This window comes from Perissodus microlepis, chromosome 18 (assembly GCF_051167445.1).
Source record: "Perissodus microlepis isolate ML-2025 ecotype Zambia chromosome 18, ASM5116744v1, whole genome shotgun sequence".
In the NCBI taxonomy this organism is placed as follows: domain Eukaryota; kingdom Metazoa; phylum Chordata; class Actinopteri; order Cichliformes; family Cichlidae; genus Perissodus; species Perissodus microlepis.
The window spans coordinates 9,267,018-9,280,637 of NC_140478.1; the positions used below are offsets into that span (position 1 = coordinate 9,267,018).

General features: G+C 40.5%; 1 protein-coding gene across 1 annotated transcript; it reads right to left on the bottom strand.

The window, feature by feature from the left end:
• Nucleotides 1–216: 216 nt before the first annotated feature.
• On the bottom strand, nucleotides 217–13,482 carry LOC146367228 (transferrin receptor protein 1-like). Its single transcript, XM_084912993.1, has 18 exons — nucleotides 13,220–13,482; nucleotides 11,503–11,552; nucleotides 10,585–10,822; nucleotides 10,054–10,225; nucleotides 9,718–9,943; nucleotides 9,516–9,638; nucleotides 8,836–8,931; nucleotides 8,347–8,486; nucleotides 8,097–8,248; nucleotides 7,890–8,009; nucleotides 6,767–6,852; nucleotides 6,404–6,467; nucleotides 6,210–6,277; nucleotides 5,410–5,474; nucleotides 5,213–5,306; nucleotides 4,878–5,099; nucleotides 2,654–2,812; nucleotides 217–2,211 (listed from the first exon to the last, which is right to left on the bottom strand). The coding sequence occupies exons 2-18, from the start codon at nucleotides 11,533–11,535 to the stop codon at nucleotides 1,969–1,971; spliced, it is 2,301 nt and encodes a 766-aa protein (XP_084769119.1). The 5' UTR covers nucleotides 11,536–11,552; nucleotides 13,220–13,482; the 3' UTR covers nucleotides 217–1,968.
• Nucleotides 13,483–13,620: the final 138 nt, after the last annotated feature.

Below are 13,620 nucleotides of genomic sequence, written 5' to 3' on the forward strand. Positions count from 1 at the left end.
GAAAATGTGTTCAGAGTTTTTTTTTTTTTTTTAAGCTGAATATTTTAACAATTTGCAAGCACAAAGGAATTTTACTTTTTTTTTCCAAGTTCACCAACTTTTAATTTTAACAGAAAACAAGAAATTTATCTGAACCTCTTTCAGCATACATAAGCTCGGCTCTCCATTGGAGACATGAAACAAAAAAAAGGGACAAAGGAAATCTCAACAAATTCATCAAAAGGTAAAATGTAGTTTTATTCATTCAAACTACATCCACAGTGTAAAGTGGTGATTAGTTATGGAAATAATACTAGACCACAATGCTGTGGCCAAGGTATGTGTTTGTAACACTCCTTTCTTTAAAGCAAAAAATTCCTTCAATAGTAGAGCTTGAAGATGGAACAGATCAGCTGGGCCAGATGAAATGGGCTTACAGGCCTCAGGCCTAGTGCCCCACATGCAATTAGGGACCAACCAATAACATAAATTTGGCAGGGGGGTGGGTTACCAGAAACATACTCTCTTAAACCTTACACCTTGAAACCATATATGTACCCAAATAAGAGCATTTTTTTGTCATACCGAAAATCTTATCTTTGGTAGAATACAGTAGTCATTACTTCACATGCCCTACTCCCCTACACTGTTAGTGGTCTCTTCCAATTTTAGCTAAAATTGCAGTACTTTAAGGTGAAACAAGCAGAAGCAGGTTTAACAAATGCAATAAAAAGAGAAGAGTGAGGTGCCACCTTTATTATTTTTTCAAAAAAATCAGGATGAAACCACTGCAGTTAGCTTAAAGTTTTCCAGACAATATTGGACAAGAACACATCCCAGCTAATCCAGACATTAGCAACAGCTGGTGATGATAGTGAATTTTCATGACCTGAAACGATGGTTCAGAAACTGTGCTTCTTTAGATGATCCATCACATGAAAAAGCTCTGGCCTCTGATTTTAATATCAGGTACTCTGAGATGCTTTTGCTAAAGTGATACTGTGATGGTTATTTTTCATTTTTATTTCATCCAGCCAAAGGACTGATGTTCCCCATGGTATAGGACAAAGGATGAGCTTAAGCCAGAGGTATACATTGTCCGTCCATCCTTTCATAATCAATAATCACTACTCCTCCTACAGTATTTGTCATTTTTTAGCTAAATATGCACACAATGAGATCCTAATTAGTCCTTACCCACAAGGTCAAAGTCATAGGCACATTTGCTGTTTTCTGTGCTTGAAGACCAAAGTCAGGATAGTACTTAATCAGGGAGATGCTCTTTACCCTCGTGGCCCACACTGAGGCTATCCTCCAGAGACTGACAAGCATCCTCTAATCTTTGTGTAAGTAGTTTGGGCTCATTGTCAGCCAGAAAAAAGATGAACATCTGTGCATAAGATGGCCTCACCCCTCCCTCAATCACTATGAATATCTGCACCCGTGCAGTTAAAATAACTTTCCTGGGTTCTACCATCAACACTACCCTCTCACTCAACATGGAACTCAGTTGATGACTCAGGAAGGTAAACACTATCGTGGCCTTATTGTCCTGCAGGGTGTGTAAAAATAAAGCGCTGACTGACCACTCAAAGATCAAAGTGTACCAGCCCTGTGTCAACAGCCCCTTACTGTATGGACGTGAAACCTGGATCTGGCTTGTAGCTATGATATTGGCATGACATGATGAGGGCCAAAGTATTGAAGATCGTGATATTTAAAATACCACAGGTTCAAATTCAAGATTTGTTTTTTTCTTTGTGCAAGTTTTTTTTAGCAGAAGGCTCACATATTTTCTATCATGACATATCATATATTGGTTTTATGGAAAATTTTAGAAAAAGGAAAATGAACACTGTGGAACAGATGTGATGACTTTGTGGAAATCCATTAAAAAACTGTCTGTTAATCACACCATCATACTGGCTGTCACACCGCCTGTTGTAATAAGAGGGCCAAGCCATGAACAAGGGAGGGCAAAGGACTTTTCTAGAATTCATTATCCAGAGACCAGATGTCCCCTGCTAGGGAGTTGGCACAGGCCTGAATGGTCCAGGTCGCCTGGGCAAGCTTGTTGCGGAACAGCTCGGCGTTGGCCTCTGGGCTGGTAGACTTCAGAGCGTCGAGGTGGCTGGACAGAGCTTTGAGGGTGTGGGGGCCGGAGCCCAGCAGGATGTGGCGAAAGGGGCTGTCTATCGGAGAAACGTAGGGTGACAGGAAGTTCCTTTCCACCTATAGTAACAGGAGGAGGAACATGGAGGAGTTTGTTAAAAGTGTTCTGAGTCACCAGACTTTTCTGTCATATAAAAGGAGGCAATTAGCAGCTAAAAAGAATACTACCTTGAATACTATTGCACTTTACAGTAGATAAAAAGTAATGCAGTAAAATAAAATATGACGTATTCCATTTTAAATATGACACAAAAGTGGCTAAACCACACTAAAATATATAAAATCCTTTGGCCAAAAGCTCAGATAGCAGCTTAGCTTTAGCTTCATTGTTGTTTCCACTTTATAAGCCAACACCTCATTAGCTGTGTTGATTCACCAGTTGAATTAATAATTATCAGTTCAAAAGAAGGAAATATTTACAATAACAGCAACAATTGCTAAGATATATCCATATTTTCCACAGAATATCTCAGGAAGAATTACTGAGTGTTGGAAGCCTTACCGTCATGATGCGGTCATTGATCATGCGGCACATCTCCACGTTTTCCAGGTTGCTGTTTTGGATGTCAGCTGTCAATATGCTAGAGACACGGTTGTAGGAGCCAGAGGCCATGACCAACCACTGCCCAGTCAGGGTCTTGGGCAACAGCTGGGGCTGCAACTGGTAGCAGACAAATATGCAGGAGTGATTTAGTTTTCACAATAAACTCAATTTGGTAACTGGACGTGCAAGATTTGACCAGAGTCTGGGCAAAAGAGTAAGAGAGGTGACGTTACTCTACATCTCTTCAACTTGCTTTCAACTAGATAAATAGATTTCGTTTAACTAAATATAACGTTTCTTTTTTATGTAGTTGTTAATGAGTCCTTAATTAATAAAATAAAAATGTAGTTTCAAAATAATCTTCTTTTACTCTAATTAAGTCTTGGATTGACTCTGCTCAGAGGCCAAAGCGAACTCATCATATCCAGGCTAAGACTGAAGAATATAAGACTGAAAACAGCTACAAAATAAATAAAGTTTAGTCTATTTGAAGGCAGAAAGAAATGCCAACTGTGTGACTTAGACCTAATATCTCAACTCTTAATCTCTCAGACTCACTATCACATCTCTATCATCCAACCTTCCTTTATCTCAAAAGTTCTTGAAAGAGTACTGGTAAAACAGCTAAGTGATCATCTCAGAGGAATTGTTTATTTGAAGAGTTTCAGTCAGGTTTCAGAATTCACAGCACAGAAACAGCTTTAGTGAAGGGTACTAATGATCTTCTTATGCCCTCTGTGCTTGTCCTGCTAGACCTCAGTGCAGCGTTCAATACTGTTGACCATAATATTTTATTGCAGCCATTAGAGCATGCTGTAAGTGTGCTGCATTGATTTGAATCATATCCATCTAATACAGTACAATTTGTTCATGTAAATGGGAAGTCTTATTTCACACACCAAGGTTAATTATGGAGTTCCACAGGTTTCTGTGTTAGAACCAATTCTGTTTACATAACACATGCTTATATAAGCCCTGCAACAGACTGTTGACCTGGTCAAGGTATACTTCCCCATGGTAGCTGGGATATGCCATTAGGATAGATGGTTTAACTTGTCCTCCAGTAACATTGTGAGGAATCTTGAAGTCATTTTTGACCAGCAAATGTCCTGCAGTGTGTATATTGAACAAATATGTAGGACTGCTTTCTTGCATTTGTGCAATATCTCTAAAATTAGATTAGATTAGATTAGATTAGATGAAACTTTATTAATCCCTCGGGTGGGTTCCTCCGGGAAATTCAGTTTCCAGTAGCAAAGCACCGAAAGAAGTTGCATGTTACAGATACATTAAGGGGAAAGAGAGTAAGGATATAAGCATAAATACACCATATATACACATAGTATATCTAAGAGGTAGAAAGTAGAGTGACTAAAGGAAGTTAAAAAAAAGTTTGAAAGACTAGTCTAAAAAAGTTGAAAGTTAAGAAACAAGTTCGGTGTTGCAGAGCTACTTGGAAAGGCTGCCGTCACTCCAGCGCCAATTAGAAACATCGTTCTCAAAGTAATGTTGGTCTACTAGTTCATACATTTAGTACTTCTAGGTTGGACTACTGGAATTAAGCCTTCAGTTGATCCAAAATGCTGCAGCCAGAGTACTGACAGGGATTAGAAAGAGAAAGCATATTTCTGATCATGGTTATGCAAGAGGTTTCTATTGTTAAAAGGGAGTTCTTCCTTCCCACTGTCGCCAAGTGCTATCTAATAGGTGGTCGTCTAACTGTTGGGGTTTTCTCTGCATTATTGTCTTTACCTTACAATATAAATTGCCTTGAGGCGACGGTTGTTGTGATTTGATGCTATATAAATAAAAATGAAGAAGAAGTGAAACTTCTTTGTAATACAGAAACCTTTTAGTTACCTGGATAGGAAGAATTCCAGCTTTGAAGTACAGGCCTGTAATCAGATAGTTGTTGTGTTTCTGGCATTCCAATTACATGTTGTCAACAGCGAAGTCTCAGAATGACCTCTGGTGGACAAACTATGTAACATCAACACTCATAACATGGTCGAAGTGTGTTTCTCTCTTCTCTGTTTCCTTTTTTAAAAACTTGTATTGGCATCATTGTATCAATGTCAATACTGATATATCAGCAATGGTCAAGTTGCTCCTGATTTCTGCAGCCCTGCTCTCAACAAGGTAAATGCTATCTTCATTTACAAGGACACTGGTGAGCACTCACCCTCTGAACAGTCTTGACCCTCGCATTAATCTGAACCACGTGGCTGCGTATGAGCTGGTTGTACTTCTTCAGGTCCATCTGCAGCAGGTGGTCATGGACCAGCCTCAGCGCTATGTGACCTGCAAACTGGCCCGCTCTCACAGCCAGCTGAGGAACCTGGCTGGCTGTGACAGAGTTCAGGTTTTCTCGGGTGTCCAGGATTGTGCCAAAGTACGGGTAGTCCTGAGGAGGCACACAGGATGTTTTAAGAATTACTCTCAGATCTACAAAGTTGGCATTAGTTAAAAGAGTTCAGAAACTATTTAAGAACTTGTAGTACAGAAGAATTCACTTACTGAACTTCCAGAGTGGAATCTGAAAGCGACGGAGGGAATGCCGGAGAAGGCGAGGAAAGGATACGCAGCACTGTCCATCCTCAGAGGCTCCAGACTTCAAAATCAAACGCAAAAAAGAAGAGTGAGAATGACAGCAAACAAAGGCTTTGATAATCATCACTGGCTATACTTTGTTATCTTTAATTAGACGGACTCACATAACAGACTCCCAGTTGTTCTTTCCAAACTGAGAAAGAAGAGACTGGTTCTTGTCGTTATTCAGCTGAGAAGAAAACCAATACTTTGATTAAACTCTCGCAAATTTTACAAACCAAAACTAACCAGAAGAATTATTTCTACTTGTAATAAGTGCCACCTGGAAGTTTGATGCCTTCTGTTGTGTGTTTGGCAAAGGAGCTTTAAAAAGAAAGTGGGAATTTCAGCAGATGATTAACTCACTCTGGTGTGAGTGGGTAGGATTTGTAACAAGACTTCATCGAGACCTAGATCTTGATGAAATTGAGTGGGGAAATTGATCAGTGCCGTAGGCATATTTGGTGTTTTGGATGTTTTTATTGTGTTGCAAGTTTAATTGAAAACTTTGTGTTTGTTGGGGTGTCTCTACTGTCCTTTTTTCTTTTGATTTACTTGTAGTTTTGTTTTAGTTACACAGCCTGGTCGTGCAGGCCGTTGTAAAAGATTGCAAGGGAGTCCTGTGAGAGCGGTCCAACTTCTTTCTTTACTTTTTTTTTTTGTTTGTGCCACTTCCCTCTGCAAATCCATTACAGGTGACACACAGCACTTATTCCCAGCTGTGCTGAGACCCAAACTGTTTGCAGTGCTTGGTTCACAGGTGAATTGATCGCAGCGTCTCTAAAACAGGGTGTAAGGATTTGCAGTGCAGCTGGGATGTTAGTAGAATTTGTGGTTGGGATGGGAAATTGATAAAACAAATAAAACACATTTATTTCATTTACATCTTAGTGGTCTCTACTGAAGAGATCAGATGTGAAGTTACCTCTTTCAGAGCGTTTTGGATCAGGCTGTGCAGCAACGGACTGGCTGCTACTTTAAATCCATTCTGACCTGAAAAAAAAAAAACAACCCTAATGTTTAGTTTTCATGATGTCGCCTAATTTAGTCTTTTAAGAAGATGCATAAGAGGAAACCTGAACACTAAAGAGGTATAAAAAGAGTCCATCCAGTAAATACCTGTCACAATGCCGTCCAGGTTGATGTAGGCGACTGCTTTCATGCTCAGAGAGGACAAATAACCCTGGAACAAAGAAATAGCCAAATTAAATTTATACTCAGCCACTTTGTTAGGTACATCTTTTCAAATGTTTGCTCTCTAATAAGCCAATTTATGCATGTACACATGAACCAGATGTGAGATGAAACTGACAAATGTGCAGCAAATGCTTGATGCTCTCATGTCAATATGAACCAAAATCTCTGAGGAATTTTTCCATCACTTTGTTGAATATATGACATGACAAATTAAGCTATTATAGCGTGTATTTACATGAACAGAGTACACTCATTATTAATGCAGTTTTGCCATGCACTTCTTACCTCCAACCACTCGGTGGCGCCAACACTCCCATACTCTCCCGCACTCCAACTGGCAAACACGATGCTCCTCCTGGGTTTGAATCCATCTGACAAAGTGGAAACACATTTAATAAAACTAAAGAAGCTGCTCAGTGACAAACTTTAGCGTCTGGTGTGAAGTTTACATCAATTTCATTACTGTTACTTATTCATTTGGGGTTTTTTTTCCCCAATTCAGTTTTATTTATATACAGCCAAATTGCAAGCTAAAGAGCCTACAGTAAAACAGAGAACACGCCAACAATCAGACTTGAAGCACTTGGTGACAGTGGAAAATAAAAACTCCCTCTTAACAGCAAGAAAAATCAGGAAGAAAAAGAGGTGGGTAAAGAAGCACTCAGTGCATCATGGGAGGCCCACAGCACCATAACTAAGGGAGGATTCAGGATCACCTGATCCAGCCATAACTATAAGCTGTAGCAAAAAGGAAAGTTTAAAGCCTAATCTTAAAAGTAGAAACGGTGTCAGTCTCCCAAATCCACCTGGGAGCTGGTTCCAAAGAAGAGAGCCCTGAAAGCTGAAGGCTCTGCCCCCCCATTCTCCTTTTAAATATTGTGAGAACCACAAGTAGGCCTTCAGACTGAGAGTCAAGTACTCAGCCTGGGTAATTACATACTGTGAGGTCTTTAAGATAAGATGGGGCCTGATTATTCAAGACCTTCTTTGAGAATGTTATTAATTAAGATTCGGGATTTAACATGAAGCCTGTGAAGCAAAGCCAGTATCTGAGAAATGTTTTCTCTTTCTAGTCCCTGTCAGTATTCTCAGTCCAGCACTTTGAAACAACTGAAGACACACCCTGGTCAAAAACAACCCCAAGATATCTAAAAGTTTTATTTCATTCCAAGACAATGCAATTGTTAGGGCCAAGTACGATAGCCTTGGTTTTCATTTAGAAGCAGGAAGTTAGAGCCAGGTCTTTATGGCTTTAAGACATTCCTGTCGTTCAACTAATTGGTGCGTGCCATCTGGCTTCACTGATACATTAAACTGGGTATCCTTTGCATAGCAATGAAAATGAATGATATGCTTTCCCATGATAGTGCCTAAGAGAAGCGTGTATAAAGTATCAACAGGTGCTCACCGTTCTCCACCATGTCAGAGATGGAACGCGCCAGCTCTACGAGGACGCTGGTGCCCACGGTTGATGCTGCAAAGCCCGGGCCCCACGCATCCCTCTGGGCCCCAATGACCACGTATCGATCTGCAGACGGTCACAGGACATTCATCGCTCACATCGTTTCCATATTTCCTGATCACAGGATCTCTCTCATTATTCATCTTGCTGTACCTGCATCCACAAAGCCTTTGATGACCCCAAAGACATTATTTATCCTTTTCTCAGTAAGGACATTGTTGACTTCCACAGTAATAACATTGCTCTCATCTCCGAGTCTATTGATGCTCCCCCAACCATCTGGCTGAGTTCTACCCCCGAGCTGCCTGTGGGATGCAGACAAATGTCAACTCTTTATTGATGCCCTGTTTATTACAAGCTTCGACAATCTTTCTGATACCAGTATGATGTTTGTGAGCCTTACCTCAGAATTTTGGTTCCCATGCCTGTTGTGATAGTCTGAGCCAAAATATGTGGCAGGCCTGAAGACTGCACAGGTGGAAACTGGGTGTAGTTGAAGGAAGGGAAGCCTGGGGTGTAGGGATCCCCAGAGCCCATGTGGACCTGTGGGAAACAGAAGAAAAACACAATGCAGTGCAATTGCTTCCTCTTAGCAACAGTATTAGGTTTACAGACTTTAGAGTTCATAATACATGTCAAATCAGTCTTCATATTCCCTGTCTGTCTTTTTGTCTATGCTTCTACAGAACCTACCAGCAACACTGTATGACCAGGAATCAAACAATTGCCAGCGAGTTATGATTTGTTTGGTAGCACCCTCACTTGCTCAAAACTCCAGAAAAGCTCCCACTGCATTCCAATTCTTTGAATCTTGAGAACATCAAACAAACTAAGCACGTAGAGCACTTCAGTGGGTTTTATTCCAGTACATTTTAAAACCACCCTCACTCACATGTCCAAAGAGTGAAGTATCATTTCCAATAGGGTAATCAGTGGGGTCTGGGTAGATCAGCACAGCAGAAGCGTTCACTTTGGCTGCATTGGCTACCTATAAGCAGAGAAACAAGGCAATGGAAAATTAAGTTCACCAACAGTAAAGATTTTTGCATGAATCCATCCATCTTTTTGCAGTGTTTCATGCAAAAAGAAGTAAACTTAAGTCCCACAATCACTAAACTGGTATCACTAGTATGACCTCAGATTTACAAAGTACCCTATTGCCTACCCTGTCACATCAGCTGCCACATATTAAGCCTGTTCATCTGATGGATTTAAACATGTCACTTCTATGTGTGAATCTGTGCCATTTAGCAAAACAGTCTCTCCTGAATTTATGCATAAAATGTTCTCCAAGCTTTATTTCATCACAGCCTCATGCAGGAAAGAGGGTGAAGAAAAGTGTAGAGAACGCAAAGCTTTTTACACACACAAAAAAAACAAAAACAAAACCAGATTTAAACTGGACTAAAACTTCTGTTTGATATTTTGACATTTTCAAATTGCAATTTAAACACATGGCAGATTTGCAAGGAATTACAACACGCACAGATATTACCCAAGTCACCCCAGGAAAGATAATTCCTGTTTGAATAGTTTACTAATACAACTTTTGCATCTTTTTAAGCATCCCACCTTCTCAGCAAAGCTGATCCTTCCAGCTCTGACCAGCATCACCCTGTTATTCATGTTGATGTTGATGTTCTTCAGCTGTTGGAAGTCCTCTTCCTGTCCATAATGGGCATACAGCACTGCACCCTGGAGCCATCAGAAACTGAAATGTCAATGCAAATGTCACTGTACATTTTTCCTACTCATAATTTAGCCTTCTGATTACCCTTGCTGTTCCACTCGCGCTGTAGGACAGGAAACCTGTTGGATGTTCCTCTGAATCGTTCTTGAAAACTATTCTGTTGTATCCAGATGCTGGGAGATCCTGAACCTTGACAAAGTGCTCATCAGTCCAGGTCTTCATGCCGTACTCCTTAAACTTTGTTATCACCTTGTTCCCCAGATCTTCATCACCAGGAGAACCAGCCCGGTGGTTGCTGCTGCTCAGCTGACTGTGAACGAACACAAGACGAAAACAGGGCCCAGTTATTCTCTTTTAAAACGGCAATGCACATAAAATTTGTACAGCACTGTACATGCAGTGTGTGGGGTTTCTATTCACCTTAGTGCAATCTCTAAGTTGGATGTATTTAGTTTATCACCAAGCAGTTTTCTCACATCATCCCAGTCCATGAAAGGGACAGCACCAGTCTCATGGGTAATATCATCTTCAGAAGGTGCACAGGAGCAATTCAGATCCTTATTCTTATGAACCAGGTAGCCAGTCAAATAGCCTGAACGTGGTAGTCATTTAAAATGAGGAAACAATTACTAACAAGGAAAGGGAACACACCCAAGACCAGACCATAGCACAGAATCAGCATTTTAAAATACCAGTGAGGGACCAAGAGACCTAAAGTTTTTACACTATCAACGCTTACACCTCCAGACTAAATTCATGGCTATAAACTGTCAAACTGTTGCTCAGATGAATGCAAGGTCAAAGCTGAGCTGTTTTTCAGATGATAAAATTATACTTTGTAAGTTTTCACACACACATGGAAAATGTTTAAAAAAAAATGCAACTTTCTAGGCATAAGTATCTCCTCAGACAAACAGAAATATGCCAACTATGCCATTCTCCCTCTCTTACCAATGACAAATGTGAAGACGATAGTAGCTGCCATGAAGCAGAGGTTCTTGGTTGTACATTCAAAGTTTTGAGCCACGTGTGGTTGGCGGTTTGACTTGTGACTAAGGTGGTCTCCGTCGCCATTCTCTCCAACCGCCTCATTCATGTCAGACGACTGTATCATCTCCACCTGGCTGGTGTCACCTTCCATATTATCAGGCAAGTTGAATCGTGTGTAGGAGTGTGGTTCATTGTTAAACTAACAAAACAGAAACAGAAAAGGTCAGGGTAAGTAAAACATATTATTTCAGTAACTACCAAAGAATATAGAACCTGGGTGGGAATCATAGACAGCATGCCCACTGATCCAGTTCTGTTTTCTTAATATATGTTACCACGAGTCTTCGATTAAACAGTTTCAAAGGCATTTCATACCATTGCTATGCTGACGATACACCGTTTTACATTTCTGCTAATCCAAAAGCCTCAACAGTCTCTCCTGCCTCAGTGAATGTTTCACTGTCATTACTGATTGAAAGTCTTCAAATTTCCTCCATCTCAGTGCCAAAAACTGAAGTTCTTGTGTTCGGCCTCGACAGTTTCTTTAAGCAGGTCAGTCATTACACCAGAGCAGTTTCAGTGCAGCGCACTAGCAGGCTAGTGATTCGCTACATGCGGTAGGTGGTAAGTTAGATTCAGATCTTCCATTTGGATTTAGTTTGTATTATCCCCCAAGAGAAAAGTGTCTTGGTTTGTGAATTGGATTTTGGTAGAGTGTCCCTGTGCCGAAGGAAATACTGCACAGTGAAATGTATATTTGAAGTAACCTTTCAGTTAAGAGGTGGAAATGGAAAAATAAATAAATAAAGGGAGGGATTCAAGCTTAATACTAAGCTTGTTATTTTAAGATTTATCTTATAACACTCACTGAATACTTACAATTTGGGATATCGCTGATCTTGCTTGGTCCATGGCTGCTTCAGAGGATTCTGAGAAGATAAACCAAAAAGTTAGACTACTCCAGCCACAGTTTAGTCTTTAAATGACAGGCATTTTATCCTCCAAAGAGACTTAAAGGCAGGTGGTGCGTGAATGTAACTTTTTATTCAACTTAAATCCCTCACAGTGCGAGCAGTGGGTTGCTGCTTTTTACTTGCAGGAACATCCAAAGAATATATCCCATGTCTTGTCATTGGTCCGATTCTTCTTATCCTAAAGGCAGAGCTGGCAGGGGAGCAAACGGCAAGTGTCCTGCACAGGTCGACACACAATGACACCACCGACTCTTTGGTCTCGCCCATCGTGGTGGCGAGGCAGGAATGGATAAACTGTTTCTGTGGGCTGGGTCGATTTATACTCAAAGAGTTGCGATCAGGAGTGCTTGTAATTGATTGATTGTTTGATTGAAATCTGTGGGAGCCAGCATTCTGGATGTTTGTAGGGGATCAACTATTTCCTTCACTCAATGACAAATGCAAATAAATTTATAACTTTTATGCAGTGTATTTTTTGTGGATTTGTGGTTGTGTCTCTTTTCATTAAAATGAAAATACCATAAAAATTACAGACTGTTCTTCTCTTTGGAAGTGGGTAACCTTACAGATTCATCACAAATCAAATAATTATTTCCTCCACTGTTAAGAAGTCAAAGGCAAGTTGTATAAGGAGCTTCAGCTATGGGACAGAATCTATACAAGCTAATCATAAGAATCTCTTTAGCCCATAAGAAACCTCTTTACACATTGAGGAAAGTTTCTGTTAAAGTTTTAACGCTGACTCTCCCATAGTTTTCTTGAAAGTAAAAATGGGTCTGGGGTCTTATGTAGTAATGCTTTCCTGTACAGTTCTTATCATATCTACAGGTACGTGCATTATCAGAGGAAATATTATTTCTGTTAAACATGCACATAATGTCAAACACATAAACACTACACCCGCGACAAGACTACAGAAGAGAGTTTCTGATCACTCAGGATTGTTTTTCATTAACTCATATGTGATACTGCAGAGCCACTTAGAGGCTTTCCACTGCTGGCTGAGGATTGTCATAGAGGAAGCACATGCAGAATTCTGCTGTGGATTCAAAGTTATCAGACAACGCATGTGACTAAAGTGGACAATGAGTCTAAACTGGAGGGCGTAAAATGCACCTCTTGTCGTTAAAATACAGGGGGGGGGCTGAAAAAAAACTGCATACTGCAATGACATGTGGGCCATTTAAGGGGAAATTACGAAAGGAATAGCACAACAACAACAACAATAATAATAAATAAATACAAATAAAAAGTTTAACTTTTTCTGCTCAGCAAACAGTAGTTGAAACTTCGACCTCGGCTCCCAGGTCAAAACAATTCGCGCTACGACTGCAGAAACTGTGCGGCACACGGACGGGTGTTGATGTTGTTTCCACGTAGAGTCGTTGTAGTCACTCAGACCGTGTCTTACACAGTGAGAAATATAGATCTGAAAACTAATCTGATTAGTACATAGTCGTGATCAAACAGCCACATAATGCTCTTTCCACGACACAGACTACACTACACCAGAGTGTGTTTTCCCAAATTAATGAGCAAATGAAACAAATGCACAACACTTTTATGGCACTTACGTTTATCCTTATCTAAATTCTCTCTGATGTGTTGCATGGCGAACTTACTGTGTCAGACTGTTGCCTCTCTGTCCCCGATGTCAGCATCATAAATCGGGGGACGCAGTTCTCTGAGCAGGAAGATCTTTAGCGCAGTTGGGAAAGAAATGGGCGTGAAAGGGCGAGATCACGAGTTTGGAGTCACCGCTCAGTGGTAACATACTTCCTCTAATTTTTTCTAATGACAATGTTTTTATTTACATTGTTTATTCTAACCCTTGAGTAGGCAATGGGCGGGTCGCGGTCCGGATCTGGACCCAGATGACGTTCTGTGTGGAACCAGACCGTTTATATTTTACTCTGCGCAGCTTTCCACGTACTTACGGTAAGGTTATTTTTAATGTGCGCAGCTTTTTCTTTTGTGTTTACGGTACTCGACGTGCGTACACAGGAAGCAAACGGGTTAATCG

Bases quoted from the DNA above. Each gene is read 5' to 3' on its own strand.
- LOC146367228 (XM_084912993.1), bottom strand. From the start codon at position 11,535: ATGGACCAAGCAAGATCAGCGATATCCCAAATT. The intron at 8,487-8,835 runs GTGAGTGAGGGT...TGTTTCCCACAG, and splicing joins ATACTTCACTCTTTGGACAT to GTCCACATGGGCTCTGGGGA. The intron at 5,100-5,212 runs GTAAGTGAATTC...GTGCCTCCTCAG, and splicing joins GATTCCACTCTGGAAGTTCA to GACTACCCGTACTTTGGCAC.